At 46.6% G+C, this 20,248-nt stretch overlaps 1 protein-coding gene and 1 long non-coding RNA gene across 6 annotated transcripts in view; one reads left to right on the top strand and one right to left on the bottom strand.

The window, feature by feature from the left end:
- Positions 1-20,248, top strand: part of SLC6A4 (solute carrier family 6 member 4) — a 35,586-nt gene that overhangs the window by 8,679 nt on the left and 6,659 nt on the right. The window contains exons 2-12 of one of the 5 annotated variants that reach the window (XM_082371857.1): positions 4,727-5,177; positions 7,638-7,772; positions 8,210-8,429; positions 9,254-9,392; positions 9,936-10,070; positions 10,434-10,537; positions 11,645-11,772; positions 12,900-13,012; positions 13,667-13,798; positions 14,836-14,935; positions 16,396-16,496. In XM_082371857.1, the coding sequence (XP_082227983.1) occupies positions 4,838-5,177; positions 7,638-7,772; positions 8,210-8,429; positions 9,254-9,392; positions 9,936-10,070; positions 10,434-10,537; positions 11,645-11,772; positions 12,900-13,012; positions 13,667-13,798; positions 14,836-14,935; positions 16,396-16,496 (1,647 nt within the window). In that variant the 5' untranslated portion in view covers positions 4,727-4,837. Of the gene's footprint in view, positions 1-4,726; positions 5,178-5,200; positions 5,508-7,637; positions 7,773-8,209; positions 8,430-9,253; positions 9,393-9,935; positions 10,071-10,433; positions 10,538-11,644; positions 11,773-12,899; positions 13,013-13,666; positions 13,799-14,835; positions 14,936-15,789; positions 16,247-16,395; positions 16,497-20,248 lie in introns of those variants that run through there. The other 4 variants (XM_082371860.1, XM_082371861.1, XM_082371859.1 and 1 more) reach the window with 4 other exon arrangements.
- LOC309618316 lies at positions 16,390-20,245 on the bottom strand. The gene is made up of 2 exons (XR_014238405.1): positions 19,133-20,245; positions 16,390-16,527 (listed from the first exon to the last, which is right to left on the bottom strand). It is a non-coding gene; the product is annotated as an uncharacterized lncRNA (long non-coding RNA).

Genomic DNA, 20,248 nt, shown 5'->3' with positions numbered 1-20,248 from the left:
ACCATAAACTTCATGAAGGCAGGACTGAGCCTGCCTTGTCTGCAAGAGCCTAGCACATAGTAGGCAGACAGTATGTGTCTGCTGAATTAGTGCCAATCCGTGGCAGAGGGCCAGGTTCAGTGTTTACTGCATTACAGGCACCAGGACTCTGTAACTCCTATCATCCTTGGTGTCTTGGGAACTTTAGACTCCCTCTGAATAGAGAGTGCCAATTACCACTTGGGTATATGACCTATAATTAATCTTATCTCAGTGGTAAACCCATAATTCATGTTGGTTTTGGGGGGGGTTTGTTTTTTGGTTTTTGTGGGGTTTTTTTTGAAAATGAAAATTGAGTGTCCTGAGAAATGAACTCACTTTGATATGGACACATGAAGTCAAAGTACAAAATGTCTATAGTGTTTCTGCTTAGGATGTGCTGAGGCATCAAACAGACAAGAGGGTCACGGGCATTTCCAAAGGGCTGGGTGGTTTCATGACTAATCACTGTAATTACATGCTTGTTCAGATACTGGTTCCCCTGGCTACAGAGACCAAGTTTGTGCAAAGAGGAATGGAGATTTGATCAGGAGAAGTTTAAGTAGAAACAGTCCTTTTTACTGGGGGGTGGGGGGGAGATGGAGTGAATTAGCCCACTCCCTGGACTAATACGAGCATTCTGTCAAGTGCATCACTGCTCGGCCCCTCGTGTGCGGACCCCTGGGGGATGAGCCTCCTGCGTGTCAAGCTGTCATCCTACCATGGAGCTGGGTGACGTGCATGGCCCCACCCACAGCTGGTCACCTGCTCAGCCCAGGAAAATGGCATACATTCAAGGTGCACAGGGAGGCTTCTGGGGCTGTTTCTGGCCACGGAGAAACTCAAGTCTGCATGGAAGAGGACACAGCTGTAATAGTGGACTCATTTGCAGTCTCTCTACCCAGCAGGATAAAAATACCTTTTAAAAAAGAAAGCTTTCAAGACAACATTCTTAGAAAGCAACCTTCTTAACATCTCTTCCTTCTATATTCCTGGGCCAGCTTGCTCTCAACTATTGCTATCTGCTGGTCTCAGTAGGAAAAGTTGGTCAGTGCTCTGTAGAATCAGGAAAATGGGAAAGGAGTCTGGATCCACAGGCAGCATCCTGCAGGCAGAAGGGAACCCAGGCCCGGCCATCTGCTCCTGGATGACAGATTAGTCTTTGGGAGGAGCTTTCTTCTAATAGGCAGAGGAGTGATTTGAAGAAAAGGAGACGTGCATCTCCTGCCTGTTCGGTGGCTTCGTGTGGCTGTAACTTATCTATTTGTACCCCGGGTTCTATGATTGGGGCAGGAGCCCAATAAGAGAAACCCAGAAAGCACAGCTGGATGGAGAGAGACCAGCCTCAGGGGAGAGGCAACCTGAAGTCATGATTGGGCTAAAGGACCCTCTGAACAGGTTTTCTTATGACTTGGGCTATTTCAGCTGTTGATGATTTTTTTTTTTTTTTTAATGCTGAGGGATATTTTAGGAAACAAGACCTTTTGTAATGCTCAGCAAAAATAGTCTGGTGTATTATTCTTCTAGGAGTTGCTTATAACAATTGCCGAGAAATCAAGATCAAATACCTTGGGGGCTGAACCTCTGAGAACCCTGAAGAACATACATTGCCCAACCAAAGTTCACCAGCCCACACACATTTTTCAACTTCCTGCAGAGTGCCCCAAGGGAGGAAGTAAATGAAATCTAGAAAAATTCACACGACTCTTGCAGCAGGAGGGTGACGGAGCCACTGTATGGCTAAACGTTTATTCCCCCGCCAATGTATTCTTCAGAGATAGGTGATGTTTCCCTTCTAGAGACTGTGGTGGACATGCCAGAGAAAGGGTGGGTGATACAGTTGCTCTTTGAGCTTCAATTTAAATGAGAGGAAAGCTGCAGTATTAAAGATGGGAAGATGTTCCTACAGAAAATTTTGGGTAAAATTTTGAAGGTGGAAAAAGAAAGACCAGGGAAGGGGGCCCTCGGTCACAGGCAGGGTCTGTCAGCTGGGTGCCGTCTGACCATCCGCACGTGGTAAAGCTCTGTTTCTGCCATCTGGTCTGCAAGTTCTTCACTGTTTAATGTGGAAAACATGCCATTGATATAGGCTGGAGGGAAGTACAGAGGCCTTCTTCAAACAACACAACCAGAGACTGCCAAGTTCAGGTTTAATTTAGCTGTGTATTTAAATATATTGACAACTCATCTCTCTCAAAAACAAAAACAGAAACACCTTAAAATAAAAATCCCTTAGCCTGGGCTTCCCTGGTGGCGCAGCGGTTGAGAATCTGCCTGCTAATGCCGGGGACGCGGGTTCGAGCCCTGGTCTGGGAAGATCCCACATGCCGCGGAGCAACTAGGCCCGTGAGCCACAACTACTGAGCCTGCGCGTCTGGAGCCTGTGCTCCGCAACAAGAGAGGCCGCAATAGTGAGAGGCCCGCGCACCACAATGAAGAGTGGCCCCCGCTTGCCGCAACTAGAGGAAGCCCTCGCACAGAAACGAAGACCCAACACAGCCAAAAATAAATAAGTAAATTAATTAATTAAAAATGCAACTGCAGGAAAAAAAAAACTTAAAAAAAAAAAAAATCCCTTAGCCTAGTAAATGGTACCTTATGGTGGATGAGAGGATGTGTGGTTATTTTAAAAGTCCGTCAAGTCTAGTTGAGGTCTCAGGGAACGGGTGGGGGCAGGGAAGGCTGGACAGCAGCATAAAGATAAGCAGAACAGGTTTTTATCTAGATCACTCTGTCAGAAATTCATATCCTTCTATGGGTCATGTTTGCCTCCTTGAACCCGGGATAGGGTCGGGGGCGGGGGCCAGTTAGATAGGGTGGAACCCAGGACACCTACCCCACCCCGTTAACACGCACACACACACACCCTCGCTACATAGAGATGGTTTCTCTCTTGTTGCTGTGATATTTTTGGCATCAATCAATCCCTTTAAAATGTTTATTTTCTACTTTACAGAAAGAAACTACCCAGTAAACATGAAACTCTAATTAGTTGCATCCCCTGTGTTCATTTCTGATCCTTGCCAATATTTATGTGCATAGTCATCAGTGTGAATCTACATACTTTGTGTTCTAATTTTTCACTCACTACATTTTTGTCCCCACATTTCCACACGTGGATAGTTAAGTTGTAGTCATCGAAAGCCCCACCAGGGTAGGAGACATACACTCACATTTTTTATGAGCTACCAGTTCCTAGCCAGCCTCCTACTGTTGGATTTGGAGGATTAGTATCAGATCTTTGCAGTTATGAAGAGCAGTAGCAGTATCCCTGGACATCTTTTCCTAGAAAGGTATAATGTGATTTGAGCTAAGCAGAAACAAAGTTCAAGCCCAGAAGAATGAAGTTAGCTAGAAGGTCCTGGCTCCTTACTACTTTATAACAGGCCATAGGTTTAAAGTCCGAAAGGGCTCGGATTTCTACCCCATGTTTGACATCTCAGGGAGCTGAGCTGACTTCCCTGTACCCTGGCCCACAGCAGTGACATGAAGGCACGGCAGCCCTGAGGCATGTGGGGGCAGAGACACCAGTCACACTGGTATGTGTAACCTCCACGCTCTTCTCTCTGGCTCTTCCAGCGTGGATGAGAGGTGACCCTGCCTGCCCACTGTTGCAGAACACAAGTGGATTAGCCTCAGGAGTTGCTGGGGAGTGGCAAGAAGAATGAATGGTGAGCAGCAGTGACATTTAAGGCTCAGTGGGACTTGCAGAGGCATGATGGGAATGCAGAAAGGCAAGGCACAGACGGACTGGACACAGCTGGAGGCAGCTAGAATCTGCCCAAAGGTTTCTCAGAGCTGGGCTCCAGCAAGAGTGAAAAAGTCTACAGCTAAGGAGCTAGGGGTGCCTCACAAAGGGTGGCCTCTTCATCTCTTTCCTATGCTCTCTTCCTTTTTAAGTTACACCTATAGTTTATATAAAATATACTTTGAGTGTTCAGTTTAAATGATGGAGAGGACTGTCCTTATCTATTTGCAGCCAGAAACTGCTTCTTTGTTACTCTTTTCCCAGCACAGCATCCAAGACAAAGTAAGTGCTCTGCGAAACTGTTGAAGTGAAGCTTTGTTCTTCCTGAGTCCACTGGTAAACTCCAGGGTGGGATTCCAGTCCCTCAAATTGAGGTCAATACTTTGCTCTTAATAGAGCCTAGGCAAAACCTTGGTTATTTGCTATTTTTGTTGTCCTGTTGTTGTTTTTTCCTTTTCAATTACTTGGTTGTGATTTGATACCTTGCATAGGATGAAAAATGTAGTTGATTTTACTTTACTTTAAAACTTTTTTGATAGGCAAGAAGCAGATTTATTAATATCCTTTTGTAAAGAGTTTACAGAAAATGGATCATGGAAGGATGGTCACGTCCCAGGTCTCGGATGAGTTCCTGGGACAGGCCAGCCAAGTGAGGGTCCTTGGCTTCGTGCGGGAAAGAATTCAAGAGCAAGCCATAGTAAAGTGAAAGCAGGTTTATTGACCACAGGCAGAATGCGATCCGTCTCAGAAGGCGAGTGGCCGTAGTTGATTTTTTTTTTTTTTTTTTTTTTGCGGCCATAGTTGATTTTATTGACTCTCATATAGCAAACAGGGTGTCTCACATTTAACAGATGCCTTCATAATCCCATTAACTAATGTAATTCAAGATGTATGATGAGTTACCAAAGACAAGTAAAATGCCTAATTCTGTTTTCCTTTCTCTGTGTGCCTTTCCAACAGAGCTCTCAACCCCACTGATATCAAGTGCTGAGGAGACTCATAGATCCGAGCACCAAGGATTCAGTTCGGTCCTCGGCACATGGGTGTCAGCATCATCTACTAGCCAGTAGGATGGAGACCACACCCTTAAATTCCCAGGAGCTATCAGCGTATAAGGATGGAGAAGATTGTCAAGGAAATGGTGTTCTACAGAAGGGTGTCCCTGCCCCTGGGGATAAGGCAGAGTCCGGCCAAATCTCGAATGGGTACTCAGCGGTTCCAAGCCCCAGTGCAGGAGACGACACTCAGCATTCCATCCCGGCTGCCACCACCGCCCTAGTGGCTGAGGTTCATCCAGGGGAACGGGAGACCTGGGGCAAGAAGATGGATTTCCTCCTCTCCGTCATTGGCTACGCTGTGGACCTGGGCAATGTCTGGCGCTTTCCCTACATCTGTTACCAGAATGGAGGGGGTCAGTATCATGGGCTGCAAGCAAAGGCTGTGACCCAGGGGTGGTCTGTAGATCCTCTTGGGAGGCCAGAGGATAAATCATGTCTTTTCTGTCTTGTTTAACTGATAATGCATCTGGGAACATGGTTGCTTAGACTTTCAAACTAGTCTAAAAGACAAATCTCCAGTAAGCCAAAACTTTAAGTCAGCATGTCTGCGGCTCTCTGGGTCATGAAGTTGAATGAAAGCTCTCCTGAACCTGACCTCACCAGATTTTCAGCATCATTAATGCTTCATCTGTGGAAGAGCCCCCTTCTCATCCCTGCATTATACAAGCCCTGCTCTCCTCCAAGTGAGACGTGGGGGAATGAGCATCAGCACTATGCTGAGTTCTTTCAGTCCTGCCGGCTGGTTCTGCTCAGAAGAGTCCAGAGAGCTTAGATCTGTGGAAGGAAGAATTGGGAAGTGGCTCCACGTTCCCAGACCCTGCTGGGTCTTTGGACCTGTGTGAGGGCAGAGACGGCATCAGCTCAAGTCCACAGTCTTAAGTTACAATCTGGGCGTGATCCGTAGCTGAACCCAGCCACGTTAATGCCAGCCCCAAACCATATATGGATATGCCTTATAGCTCCTACAAGAGTGTTAGATTCTTGAGGCCAGAGACGATTTCTTATTCCTCCTACTATCCCTAATGCCTACAGAGCAGTTTATTTGCAGATTATCAAAAATAGTAGCTGATTGTAGGCATAGATATGGGAGCCCCAGAGAGTAGAGCAGGGTGGAGGAGTGGGTAGGTATGGGGCCTCTGTTTTGACAATGGACTTGCTATCAGAATAGGAAAAGGACCAGAAGTGGGAGTCAAATCAGTTTGTTTGTTTATTTATTTATTTATAAAATTTATTTGGGTGCACCAGATCTTAGTTGCGGCATGTGGGCTCCTTAGTTGCAGCTCATGGGCTCCTTAGTTGTGGCTCACAGGTTCCTTAGTTGCGGCACGCATGTGGGATCTAGTTCCCTGACCAGGGATCGAATCTGCACCCCCTGCATTGGGAGCTTGGAGTCTTAACCACTGCGCCACCAGGGGAGTCCCAGTCATTTATTTTGACAGGAGCTCTGGCAACAGATTTAGGAGGGCAACTAAAATGAGGTTTGAGGGATAATTCGTTTGTGTCCCCCTCATTTCCTCCATGACCTGACACAGAGTTGCCTGGATTTGCTGCATCTTTTAAGGACCTGGGTCCATTCAGCTGCAAAGGCTATTCCAAGAGGGTGGGGGGTGGAGGGAGTGCTGGGAAGCCCAGCGCTCCTGGCCTGGGAGGAGCAGAAGTTGGAATCATCTTATCTCCAGCTTGGGAGGACCCGCCTGTAGCCTGAGCATTATATAAGGGGTTGGGTCACCGGTGATGTTTCCCCTACACTCATTCCCTACTGTAAAGCCAGTCAAGCAAACCCTTTGGACAAATGTCATCATGAGAACACAACATGGTTATTATTCTCAAGCCAGATTTACCCAGTGTGATTGTAAGTTAGATGAAACCTTTCTGAGTTGCACAGATTTCAGATTTCTAGGTTCAGAACACTTTATGGGAGGGAAAGTTGTCAGGGAAAAATCACAGCCGGCTCACCCTTTGGGCTGAAACTCAGGCTGCAGGTGAGCAATCCCCAGCATGGTGTACCCAAATTCTGCCTCAGCCACAAGAGCCAGGAGACACCAGCATCTCCAGTGATGCAGCAGTTCTGCACTTTCTCATTCTGTAGCAAACTACCTGCAAATTTCAGCCATACCTGCAAATCTGCCTCAGGAGGGAGCATTCTGGCTCCGTGGAGTTATGGAAATATAACCAAACATCAGTAGTCAAGTGTCTAGAGCCAGGGATACAGATGAACAAAGATACTAATTCAGTGATTTGCAGTAGTCAACAGACTATTGCAGCTGTTGTACAGGTTGTCACAGGAGATCTGTTCCAAGGGTCCCAAATGCTGGTCCATGTACTGGTTGCATCAGAATCACCTGGAGAGCTTAAAATAATCTTTGTTATACTTATACCTGAAGCTTCTGCTTCAGGAGGTCAGGGTGGGTGTGTGTTTTTAAGCTTACCAGTGATTATGATGAGTGGCTGGGTCTGGGAACCTCAGTTCTTCTCAACCCCGTCAGTTTCTAGTGGAAGAAAAAGAGGCCCAGAGAGAAGGGTCCTCCAGGCAGTTAGAAGTGGAACTGGTCCTAGGGCCTCTTCTGTTGACTCCCAGACCCAGTTTCCTTTCCACGTACTCTCTGCCTCCTCCCAAACCTCACTTCACTGTGGAGCTCTGTCTACTACTACTTTTGGCAAAGGACTAAGACCAGGGGAGCACCGTGTGAGGTCACTCAGGACAGGGTGGCTTCATGACTCTGGAGCATCAGATGGCTCTGTGTGTCCAGATCAGTTGGGCTGTCCTGGGTCAGATGTGGGCAGGGAGTGAAACTGTCTTTCATCTGCCTCAGGGGCATTCCTCCTACCCTACACTATCATGGCCGTTTTCGGGGGGATCCCGCTCTTCTACATGGAGCTCGCACTGGGCCAGTACCACCGAAATGGATGCATTTCGATATGGAGGAAAATCTGCCCAATTTTCAAAGGTAACGGAAAGGCTTGGGTGGGTGAGTGGGTCCTCCAAGGAAGTGATGATTTCTATCAATGGGTCGAGCTGGGGACCTTCTTCTGGATTCAGTTAGGCCTTAGGTATCCCTGGGAGATAACTTGAGTAGTTAAGGTTTTGACTGCTCAAGCAGTATGAGATTGTTAAAAGTAAAATAGAATAAATGGCAATTAAAAGTAAACTAAATAGAAAAAGCATTAATAGCACATGTACACATTTTCTAAAACATGTAACCTTGCAAATACAAATAAGGAATCTACCATATTGCCACTTTTCCACTGTCTCCTGGAGTCTTTGGAGGATGAAATGAATGGCAGCCCCACCTTTACCCCTCACCTGGGCTGCAGTGCCTCCTATGCCCTGCTTAGCTGCTGGGCTGCCCTTGAAACTTGGCCTCCCTCACCCTCTCTCTCCCAGGGATCGGTTACGCCATCTGCATCATTGCCTTTTACATCGCCTCCTACTACAACACCATCATGGCCTGGGCGCTCTACTACCTCATCTCCTCTTTTGCGGCCCAGCTGCCCTGGACCAGCTGTAAGAACTCCTGGAACACTGGCAACTGCACTAACTACTTCTCCGAGGACAACATCACCTGGACACTCCATTCAACATCCCCTGCAGAAGAATTTTATACGTAAGTGCATGTAAGTGAGGGGGTGGCCTATTCGGGGCAGGCCACACCCCTGGGCTTTGGCTTCTTAGGAGGGAGGTGGGAGCCAGGGGCTCTTTACCTCTTGGCTGATGGATTTCTGAGAGATGAAGCTATCGGGGAGGGGGAGTAAACGTGAGTGAGGGAGTTGGGAGACTACCTTGAGTGCTCCACAGTCTGGGCCTCTGCGCCGTCCCCCTCTTTTCTGTTGTGCCCAGGCCAGTCCCTACCTTCACATTCCAAAATGATTCCCCTGCATCAAAACTGCCTTTCTTCCTGGGCCCTCCTTGCAGCCAGCTGTCATGTAAGCAAAGCCTCCCACTACTTCAATAGTTTGAAACTACGCAAAGAGTTTCTGGTTTCATGTATTCACTTAATACGTGGGATCTACCCTTTGGAAGAAGATGCCTGGAGTAGGTAGTTTTCTTTAATGCTGGAATTTCAGGCAATAGCAGCCCAAAGGGAGCTGTTTTGGGGTGGGGAAGGGACCCACTGCCCACACATACAAATCCTCATGCACCCAGAAGCCAGTCATGTTAGTCATTCGTTGGATCCCAGCCTAGGAAGGAGACCTGGAAGTCTGCTTTTGGGCCGAGCGCTCTTCCCAGGGTTGGTCGGCTTGACTGCCCTGTTCTCTCCTTCAGGATGGGCAGAGCCCCTCCCAGCTCTTCCCGAGGCTTGCTGACCACTTGATCCTTGCAGTGCTGTGTCCGTTTTTTTCTCTTGGCATCCTCCCAGAGGTATCACACACAGTATGCTCAGGTAACTGTTCAGACCACGTCACCGGCCCTTCTTTCTCATTCACTCAGGCGCCACGTCCTGCAGATCCACCGGTCAAAGGGGCTCCAGGACCTGGGGGGCATCAGCTGGCAGCTTGCCCTCTGCATCATGCTGATCTTCACTATTATCTACTTTAGCATCTGGAAAGGTGTCAAAACATCTGGCAAGGTGAGGAGGACTCTGGCTGCTGATCCAGGCCTACCAAGGGGCCTTGGAGGATCTAACTCAGAATTCAGTGGCCTGGATAGCCAGAGACAGGGGGACATGTTTTCCTTTACACCAAACACATTCCATGATTTTCAGTCTCTCGTCACCAAATCGGTTAGAAAATTCTAGAAATGGGTCAATCCCAAGAACCATTATATGATTTTTAAAAAATTCCTTTAACATGCTGGTAGTGTCATAACTAATAATAGTGGCAATAATTTACTGAAAACCCATCATGGACCATGTACAGTGTTTTGTATACACTGGCTACTTTGTCTCCTGCTAGGTATTTTCCCCATCTTACAGATGGGGAGTGGGTTTAGAGGTAGTTAGTACCAGCAAGCAGGGAATCAGATCCCTGTATGATTTTAAAGGCTGTGATCTTTCTGCCACCCTGCCTCCTAAAATTACAGAAAAAAAAGAGGTGGATCTTCTTTCTTGGAGGTTTTCAAGAATAAGACACCAGCATTCATGTGGTGATAACCTATGTTTCCTTCCTTACAGGTGGTTTGGGTGACAGCCACCTTCCCTTACATCATCCTTTCGATCCTGCTGGTGAGGGGGGCCACCCTCCCCGGAGCCTGGAGGGGAGTTCTCTTCTATTTGAAACCCAACTGGCAGAAACTCCTGGAGACAGGGGTAAGATAATGAGGAAAGCAGTGTGCACCTGTCTGTCTTTTTACTAACTGAAGCTAGTCCTCCGAATAGGACAGTAGGAACAACTGAAATTTGGGTTCAGCGGCAAGTCTGCAGTGATGCTTTAAACCAGAAATACAAGCATGAAAAGTACAGTTGAGGCCACTGCGTTGGTTTATGTCTAAGTGATAGGAAGAGAACTCACATTTGTTTGCACTTGGTATGTGGCCAGCCCTGGAAGGAGCCCTGAGAAGCCTGTTTTTTGCCTCTGCATGTAGCCACATGGAGGCATGAGGGCGCTGGCCCCACTGGTGCTCAGCGATGGCCTGGGTCTCAGCCCTGGCCCTTACCTCTGCTGTGTTGCAGGTGTGGGTGGATGCGGCCGCCCAGATCTTCTTCTCTCTCGGTCCTGGCTTTGGGGTCCTGCTGGCTTTTGCGAGCTACAACAAATTCAACAACAACTGTTACCAGTGAGTATCTGGGGCCCCCCAAGCAAAGCTTGAAAGTGGAGTGAGTGTAAGTCAGCTGGTCTGGAGGAAAGCAATCAAACCGATGGCCTCAAACCTGGCCAGGCTTAGGCCACGTTGACACTCTGACCCTCAGGGGTGCCACAGGTGCCTGACCACTCACCCAGACCATAGCCTCACCCAGGCCACTCGGGTTGAGAGAGGCTCAAGGCCACTTCCGTTTTGTGAGATTCTCTATATGTCAGGAAAAATTAAGAAATTCCAAAGCAGGTTTACAAAAATCACAACATACATCCAATGTTTAGATTTGACCTGTTAATGTATTTAACAACAAAAATTGTGATAATTTATTTATGTATATATACACAAAAAGAATAATGATTGAACTACTTTGACCAACATAGAATGCCATAATTTTTATGTCAAAATCTCATTTCAGAAATGTGACAAAACAGGGAGCATGGCGCCAATTATGATTTAAATATCACTCCTCATCTTTAGAGTTAACTTTGTCTTAATATTCTATCACAGATGGCAATGTCCAGCAGTCTGACTGTGCTATTCGTAAGATAATTATAGAATTATCTTTAAAAAAAAAAAAGGAATTTACATGCACCCTAAGCAATGTGGCCTTGCATTGGGACACCAGCCTAAAGTTGTATGATGAGGTCCTCTTTTAAAAGTGTCAGGATCTTTGTGGCACTCTTATAACCTCATTTACACATAATGTCAAAAGTCTAAATCTGAGATCTTCACAAATGTAAGGCCAAGGCCTCCTCCTGGCCCCCGCTGCAACTCAGGCCCTGCTTCAGAGCAAGCCTTGTTTGAAATCCAGAGGTCTGTGCTGTGCTGGTTTACAACAAAATCATCTCTTAAAACCACCCCTGACTGCTGTTCTCCCCATGCCATGCGTGGTGATAACAGCAGCTTGTGCTTCAAGGTAATGCAACCCGTCTGAGAGGCTGGGCCCTGGGAGGAGGGGAGGAGACACACGGACAGGCTTGAAGTCCCTGTGAGCTCAGCCCACTCACCCTTGTCACAGCTGGAGACAGATGCTCCTTAGATTCCTGAATTGGAAATGTCTCAGGCCCCTTGGGTTTTCTGCTCCAGAGACGCCTTGGTGACCAGTGTGGTGAATTGCATGACGAGCTTCGTTTCAGGATTTGTCATCTTCACAGTGCTGGGGTATATGGCTGAGATGAGGAACGAAGATGTGTCTGAGGTGGCCAAAGATGCAGGTAGGACCTCGGGTTTTGTTTGGGTTCCTGGCTCCCACTGAATTGCTTTGCTGCTCTTTGGATCTTTACAAATATCTAACTTTTGCATTATTTCTAAATGTTCCTCTTAAAATTCTCAAAGGTTTTAGAGAAACTTACTGCCTTGGAAATTTCAACCCTTTCCATGGTGGTAATGGGGCTGGAAGTCCGCTGGCCTAGAGCCCGTGCTCCGCAGCAAGAGAAGCCACTGCAATGAGAAGCCTGCTCGCTGCAACTAGAGAAAGTCCGCTCACAGCAACGACGACCCAACACAGCCTAAATAAATAAATAGATAGATAGCAATTCCTATTTAAAAAAAACAAAACAGAACAAAAAAAGTGTGTTTGGGTCCTGTGATGGGTCCAAGTCTAGTAAGCAAATGATTACTAATCCTTTGCAGAAAAATTAGATGTAGATGATATAGCACTCTACTGTACTGTAAGGTTTCATGGAAAAAGAGTGACAGACGTTGAAGAAGAGGTTATGGGATCTTGTGGATGGAGTCCCAGGGCTTTCTTGCAAACATACATCTGTCTTTAGCCCGACACGGTGCTCTGATGAACTCCATGCCCCAAACTAAGGGCGGCCTATCTAGTCCATGAGAGGTTGAAGACATGTCCCTCATACTATCAAAAAGGACTTCAAAATAGCTGGAGGTCTTTATTCCGAGGCCTCTATGATTCTTCTGAAATCAGTATAACATTTCCTACTGTTCCGGAGCTAAAGAGAGAGCTAAACGCTGTGAGACTTCAGAGATGTATCAATCCTCATGTTGAAAAAAAAAAAAAAACACTGAATTATTATATAGTGGACACTCTAATTCATGTGCTCAGCTTTGCTAGTCTTGAGGTCTCAGGTTTGTTTCGTTTCTCCATGTTGGTTGAGGGTGCACACTCTTCAAGGTGGATACTGTTCCCTTCCTGCCTCCCAGGATGTCCAGGTAGGATGGTGTGGGGTGTGAGGAAGCATTTGGTACATGTCCAACCCTGATTCACATGTAAGGTTTTGTGACAGGAATTGTAATTGTTGGTGTAGCCAAGTTTCTCCTGAGACATCTTTGTAGGGCAGGCCTCAGCGACCACCTCCTCCTCTTTCCCGCTCTGTCTCAGGCCCCAGCCTGCTCTTCATCACATATGCGGAAGCCATAGCCAACATGCCGGCATCCACGTTCTTTGCCATCATCTTCTTCCTGATGTTAATCACACTGGGCTTGGACAGCACGGTAAGTGAATGGGGAGAGAAATCCAGCTCTCGGGAGGAGGGAGAAGGGGGGGAGGAGGAGGGGAAGGAAGCTACCCATTCCTTCCCATCCTGGCCACCCCAGGCCATGTTGGCTGCTCCCTCTTGGTGCTCCCTCAGCCCCTGTTCACTTGGGTGCTTACTGCCCTCTAGTACATTAGAGGCATTAATGGGATGAGGGTAAAGTGCCAGGCACAGGCCAAGAGCTCAGCATATGTGAACTGTTGTGCACTGACTGTGCACTGTCCCTTGACCAGACTGGCAGCACCTGGAGGCCAGGGCAAGGTCACACTTGTGTCTCAGTGCCCTGCAGCCCAGCATTCATATCATTAGTGTGGAATGAGTCTCAGCTTTGAGTTGGCGTTTCTGGTGCAACCAAAGTCTCCCCGAGAGACCTCATGTAAAGAAGTCCTGTCCATGTGCTATACTTTCTTTCCTTGATGTCCTTAGGAATGGGTTCTAAATGACGGGGTAAAACGGAGATATGTTTCCAGTGAGGGCCGGTGAGTAGGGGGAACTGGTCACGATCAGCTTGACAGGTCACTTGGCAATCTAACCCCTCCCTTCTGTTCACTGTCCTAGAGGTAGCAGATTTGTCCCAAAGTCTACACAGTGACCATTTGTGTGCCCCTCTCAGTTTGCAGGCTTGGAGGGGGTGATCACAGCCGTGCTGGATGAGTTTCCACACATCTGGTCCAAGCGCCGGGAGTGGTTTGTGCTCAGCGTGGTCATTACCTGCTTCTTTGGATCCCTGATCACCCTGACTTTTGTGAGTACCACAACCCTAAACTTAGAGTGAGCCTCCCCTAGGGCAACAGAATGTTACAAGAAGCTGTTCCTTTCCATCCTACATGATGCCCTGGCTTTGGGGCCAAAGGGAGAGAAGTTGTCACTGCTGTTAAAAAGTTAGTCATCAAGGAGAAGAAGAAAAGTTGTTTCTAGTGGCATCTGTCTAAAGAATCTGGGCGTGGTATCTGGAGGCTCAGCATTTTACAGCAAATCCAACTAGATTTAAGGCTTGACAGACTATCTGGAGGAAAACTAAGATGTGCCTTTTCAGTCTATTTCCAGTCCTTAGGGCTGCTTTCATAGGAATAGTGCCCTGATGTCCTGATATGCTGAACATCTGGAGGCTGGCATCTCATATTTGTAATGTCACTTCGTCTCCTCCAGAGAATTTGTAATGGTAAAGAATTTAGACCTTCTCCAGTGATATGATTTTTTTTTTTGGGGGGTAGCTAAGGCAAATACTGTCAAACTGTAAATCAGGCATCAGATAGTACCCATAGGCATTGTAGGCGTGTATCCTTCTGACTCAAGGCAGATTTTGTAGATAAACATCTTCAAGCCGTGACCCCAATGGCTCTGGAGCTTCAGCAGGGTTGTGGGGCCCTGAGTAGGACCCAAGGGATTTGTGAGTTAGGACAGAGGCAAAACCATGACCACTGGGCCCGGTGTGTCTGGTATTGTAGATTTTCTGGGGTAGAATACACAGTAGGTATTCAGTAAATTGAAGAAAGTTGAAAACAGATCCAGAGGCGCTTTTGAGTTTGTCTCTTAAAGCTTAGTGGGGAGTGGAAACAAGACGAGAGTGACCTGTAGGGCGGGAAGAGGTGTGTCTGATGGGATGAAATCTTGCCCACCTGCCAAGGCCAGTCCAAGAAGTAGGCTCTGGGACACTTATGTTAGATCCAAGGTGAGAATTTTCCAGAATTATCCTAAGTTAAGAAGTTCTTTTTGCTCCTGTCGTAAAGAGGAGGCAGTGCCTCAGAGGGCCTTTAACCAGGTTTGTGGTCTCATTTCCAGGGAGGGGCCTACGTGGTGAAGCTGCTGGAGGAGTTTGCCACGGGACCCGCAGTGCTCACTGTTGCCCTGATAGAAGCAATTGCTGTGTGTTGGTTCTATGGTAAGATGCTCCCTTCCACTAGCCACGATCCTTCCTACACCAGCCCATGTAGCCACCAGAATACAGAAGGGCTGATGTCGTCAGGGAAAAGCAGGCCGGTGTACAAGACGTCACCTCCTGCATCCCTTCTTCAAAAACAGGTCATCACTTCCTCCACACTCTATGCAACAGATTGCCTGCACTCCTGGGAGGACGTTTTTTTCTTCTGAGTTTATATGTTTACCCAGTGGAGACAGGCTGAAGTGGTTCCCTATAGCTCATCCACAGTGGTTGCTTAAGATCCCGACAGGCTCTAAGAATTGGACAGACAACAAAGAACTAGTGCACAGTGAATGCATTTGCAGAGTGTACAATATTCTGCTGTTACATAGAGTGGCCCCACTTTAAATTTCACAAACGAGCACTCCCTCCAGAGCCCTGAGACAGAGTTTAGGAGCTTATCTTCTAGGGAAGAGGCAAGAATGTTCCTGTTTGTTTGGATTATCTGTCTTGGTAAAGCCTCCAATTTACACTGCACCCCCCCCCCCCCGCCCCCCTGATCGTGGGATGGAATCTGATAAGGGTGAAACCACCAGGAGCGGAGAGAGAGAGAGCTGACACAGGTTCATGGGCAGGGATCCCAAGAGCCCCTGGGCGAGGATGAGGAGGGCACAGGCAATGGAAATGAAGAAAACCAAGTTCAGAGATGCCTTTCTTCATCTTTAAAATCAAGACGTGATGATTTCATTCTGAAAATATTTTCCTAGTTTCTATGATAGCAGAACAGCTTTAACATGTGTGTCATTGCACATAATATAAAGGGGGGGGCCCACATTTTGAGTTGCATGTGAGCCCTTTTTTTTTTTTTTTGAAAGAAGTCCTCCCCACCTCCTCAGCACTTCGGAGGACCAAGTTCAAGGTGTGTGATGTTACAGACCTGCTGGGCACTTTCAGGGAAGCAACTGCAGAGCACCCTTCCTTCCCCTTGTCGATTTCTCCCCCGAGTCCTCACTTCCATGCCAGTTACTTTGTAGAGAAGAACCTTGATCTTGATCTGACATATGAATGAGCAATAGTGTGGTTAAAATTTTCTCTTGAAAGTTTCCAGCATATGGTCAGAGTCAGTCTCTGTTAAGTGAGTTCACCATTTTTAGACAAAATTCCACTTCCTTTTCTACAGTAATGATAAAATCAGATATATGCTGAAACCCTAGAAAGGCAGTGTGGGCACCAAGAGGGGGCTTTAGGTCCCTCCCCAGATGTCCACCAATCCTCCCACTCTGTGTAGAAAGAGCTTTGCTTACTGTAACGTGCATTTTTGTGACAAGTCCCCCATCTCACTTTCAGACCAGATTGGTGCCCCCGAGCCCCTCCTTTGGAGAAACTCCAGAGCTGCTACTCTCTCTGAGAGTCAAGGGATAGGAGGACAGTCTAGTTCCTCTCTCAGTCAGTCAGTCTCGTTCTCTTTCGGATGATTTTAGGCATCAATCAGTTCTGCAGTGATGTGAAGGAAATGCTTGGCTTCAGCCCTGGATGGTTTTGGAGGATCTGCTGGGTAGCCATCAGCCCTCTGTTTCTCCTGGTGAGTTGTCATTTCCCTTCTCCTTCTTGCCCTGGAGAAAGATTCACCCTCAAACAAACACTCATAAAAAAATAAATTTTATCGAAGTGTAACATATATATACAGAAAAGTGTGCAAATCATAAGTGTACATCTCAGTGAAATTCTATAAATTGAGCACCATTTTGTAGCTAAAACCATACCAAGAAACAAACACATGACCAGTACTTCACAAGCCCCTCTTGTGCCCCCTCCCAGTCACTGTGCCCCCATAGTTAACCACTCTTCTGGTTTCTGTCATTATTTCATCCCTCCCCTGCTCCGTGATAATGACACATAACGTTCATTGAGCAGTAAGTGCCAGGCCAGACTTTACGCTAAACTTAACACCCATTGCTGTTTCAACTGTCACAACAATTCTATTAAGTAGAGTTCTAGTTCCCCATTTCACAGTTTCAGAGAAATTGAGGCTTAGGGTCCAAGGTCACATGACAAGAACTGTTCAAGGCCGGGGAAGTATTTACTGTGCTGCTCATGAAGGACCTAACAAGGGTCCTAGTAATTCTGTATTCATTTTCTTAAAGACCACCCCCACCCCCCACCAGGTTTCTCAGGTGTAGATCTGAGTCAAAAGTAGAATCCATTCATTGTAGAATGAGAGAGCTCAGCTCCAAGGGTTGCCTGTTTGCCAGGACGTGTTCAGTGCTGACTCCATCCTTGCTGCGTGTGCCCCTACGTCCCTCCTGGTACCCGTCTGAAGGAGATGTTTGCCCAAAGATGGATAAGCACCCTGCTAACATCCCAAGTGCACTGTGAGGTAGCCTGGGGTAAAGTGACTCTGTGCACATCACCAGGGATTACTCTCAGTTCTTTCATTTATCTGTAACTTGATTTGGGGTGGGGGGAGCTTTTTGATCTTTTAGAGCCAGAGACTGTTCCTTCAGTCCAGCTCCAGCTTATTAGGATATCTGGACCATCCATTTCATCTTACGACATGTATGCAGCTGTGCCTTCCTCTTCTTTCAAAACAACCCTTTTTGCATTCTATTTTGACTTTCTCGGGATAGTTCTTTATTTTTTGTGCTTTTCTGTACCTGCATATCTCTATGTTAACCTATAAGATGGACAGTGTGCTCATTCTTGCCTCCATAATGCTGCACGTGTCTCTCTCTACCCCAGAATCCCTCCTTGACTTCCATTCCCCGGACCCTGGAGGTTTCCAGAACCAAAGCCAACCTTTGCCCCAAGCAGCAGATACTCTCAGGGCCTGGGGGCTCTGGTGTGTGCTGTGCGCTCCAGTGTTCCTCTACATCTCGGCCTGGTAGTTCCTTATTACCTTGTCAGCTCACTGTTGCTTTTTGGTAAATTTAAAACAATGTATTTTTAAATCCAGAAATTTTAGTTGTTTTCAGTGAGAGGGTTGGTCTGGATCACTAGTCTGCCATTACTAGAAGCAGAAGTCCTGACATAAATGGGTTATTATATTGTTACCAGTGCTTCTTGATAATCTACTTAAATCTTTTCATTTGTTTTTCAAAGGAAGGAGAGATATTGGATTAGTTCCCTGAGGGAAGAAGCCATGTTTGTTTGTTTGTCTACTTTCATATTCTCCACACAGGGAGGGAATGATGTTCAGGGCTGAGACTCAGGAAAGGCAAGCAAGGCACTCATCCTGGACGTAAAATTTCCGGGGGTACCAAAAAAACTCAGTAGTCAAGATAAATACTACTTTTTTTTTTTTTGGCTGCATCGCGCAGCTTGTGGGATCTTAGTTCCCTGACCAGGGATCGAACCCTTGCTCCCTGCAGTGGAAGCATGGAGTCTTAACCACTGGACTACCAGGGAAGTCCCGATAAATACTATTTTTATGCAGTAGTTTTTAAAAATCAAAATTAATGCAAAAAAAAAATCCCTGATGAACAAAATACCAACGTTTTAAATAAACACAGGATCCAACCATATACTTGCATGTCTCACTTCACTCACCTTGCCCTAAGCTGGCCCTGTCAGAGCTTGTCTTTTTAAAGTATTGCACTAAAATATTATATTATTATTATTTCTTGATTACTGAAATTTTGACATCCTCTTAAATGTTGTGCCCAAGGTGAATGTCTCATATGCCTTACCCGAGTCCTGGCCCCAGGCTTTTAGTAGTTTCATTTCTGTGGTTGTCTGGCAAACTGGGTGAACTCTTGGTGTACAGCCAATGAGTTTCCGTGCCCAGCAAAACCCAGGTACAGATCTGGGTTCAGGGACATGACATAATTCCTGTGATGTTCACTCTACTCACTTCCTCTAAAGGCAAGTGCTCCAGGGCCCAATTAAGAGGAGGCAAATCTGTCTTCCACTTCTGGGTTTACTTAACAGATCCCCTGCTGTGGGCTGGGCTTTTTAAAGCTGCTTTAGGTAAACAACGAGTAGCTTACTAAAAATATTCTTTTTCACTGAAGCCAAGTTATAAAGAAGAAAAATATCGTATATGAGCAAGAGGAAGTGGGGATGTGCGAGGGGGTGTCTGGAGCAATACTTAGTGGCCACAATGAGAGCTTGAGACCTCCCTGAACTGCATTAGGTTTCACACACCTGACATCAAGATGAGACGAGTTACAGCAGGGATGGCTCCTAACCAGACCCCACCTTTCCCTGTTTCAAAATTACCTTTCTTAGTAGCCGGGTCTGGGGCTGAGGAGAGTCTGTCCAGAGAAAGGTTTGCGATTGGCTGGGCTCCTGTTTTGAAAGCTTCCTCCTGGACTTAGGATAACACTGTTCTGAAGATGAATGTGTGTTTAACAATTTCCCATTTTATTATCTGAAGAGAAAGAAAAAAAAGATATAAATAGATGTTTAAGCCCACAAATAATTTACATTACTGTCTTCTTTATGACTATGAAATAATAAGATAAAATTAAATCAAGAGCAATAACGATTTCAGCACAGCGGTTACTAGGCAAAAACTGGTATTTACGCTGTCTCTGGAAACCAAACTGAAATAAGAAAACTCATAAACCGAGTGTTGGGAGCACACCATGGAATTTTTCTTGGTCGGAATCTTCACTGAATTTTCACGTAAAAAGTGTACTGAGCTGCTTTTTCCTTCCATTATTCCTTTCATTACAAGGGCCTGTGGCAGGCAGTCATTTATTGTCAAGATGCCTCACGGCAGAGCCATCCTTGTTGAAATCCCAGTTCTTAGCCTGGGGTTAATGCAAGGAAAGGGGGGAGAAGGAGAACTTACCTAGGACCCTGAGTCTTCTCCAGGTCTTGAGAACCTTATTATGTCTCCTGGACCTAGGTGCCTTCCATCTTACCAAAAACAATCACCGCAGAGAAACGCAGGAGGAAATGAAAACAAAGCAGAAAGAAATATGAAGCCCTAGGACTGGCAGGAGCTGTGGAGAGGTCTCCCAGTTTATTCCTCCACTGTCTCACAAATCGGGGCCTAAACCACTCCTGATGGATGCCAGTCTCTTCTCCTTTGCCCTGAAAGGGGCGCTGTAACCCCCCTAAATAACCTTCTGAGGCCTTGGCATCCCCACTGTAGGGGCTGAGGTGGGGGGTAGGGAGGAAAATCAAGATAAGCCCCTAACGGCTTCATTGTTGGCAGCTGAGGCACAGAAATTAGCGACTTCTTTGTGTCAGAGTTCAGTCTAGGATATATAACACTTAGGCAATTTCCTGAAAGTGTCTTAGCTTTAGTGTTCAGTGTTTGTGGTATCCAGACTGTCTCTGTGTGGATATCGTGAAGATTTTTTAATGTTTCTTGGAATTTCTGTT

The sequence above is a fragment of the Balaenoptera borealis genome (assembly GCF_965194805.1).
Source record: "Balaenoptera borealis genome assembly, chromosome: 20".
Lineage (NCBI taxonomy): Eukaryota > Metazoa > Chordata > Mammalia > Artiodactyla > Balaenopteridae > Balaenoptera > Balaenoptera borealis.
The sequence above is the reverse complement of the archived record's forward strand: the minus strand, read 5'-3'. Positions and strand labels throughout refer to the sequence as shown.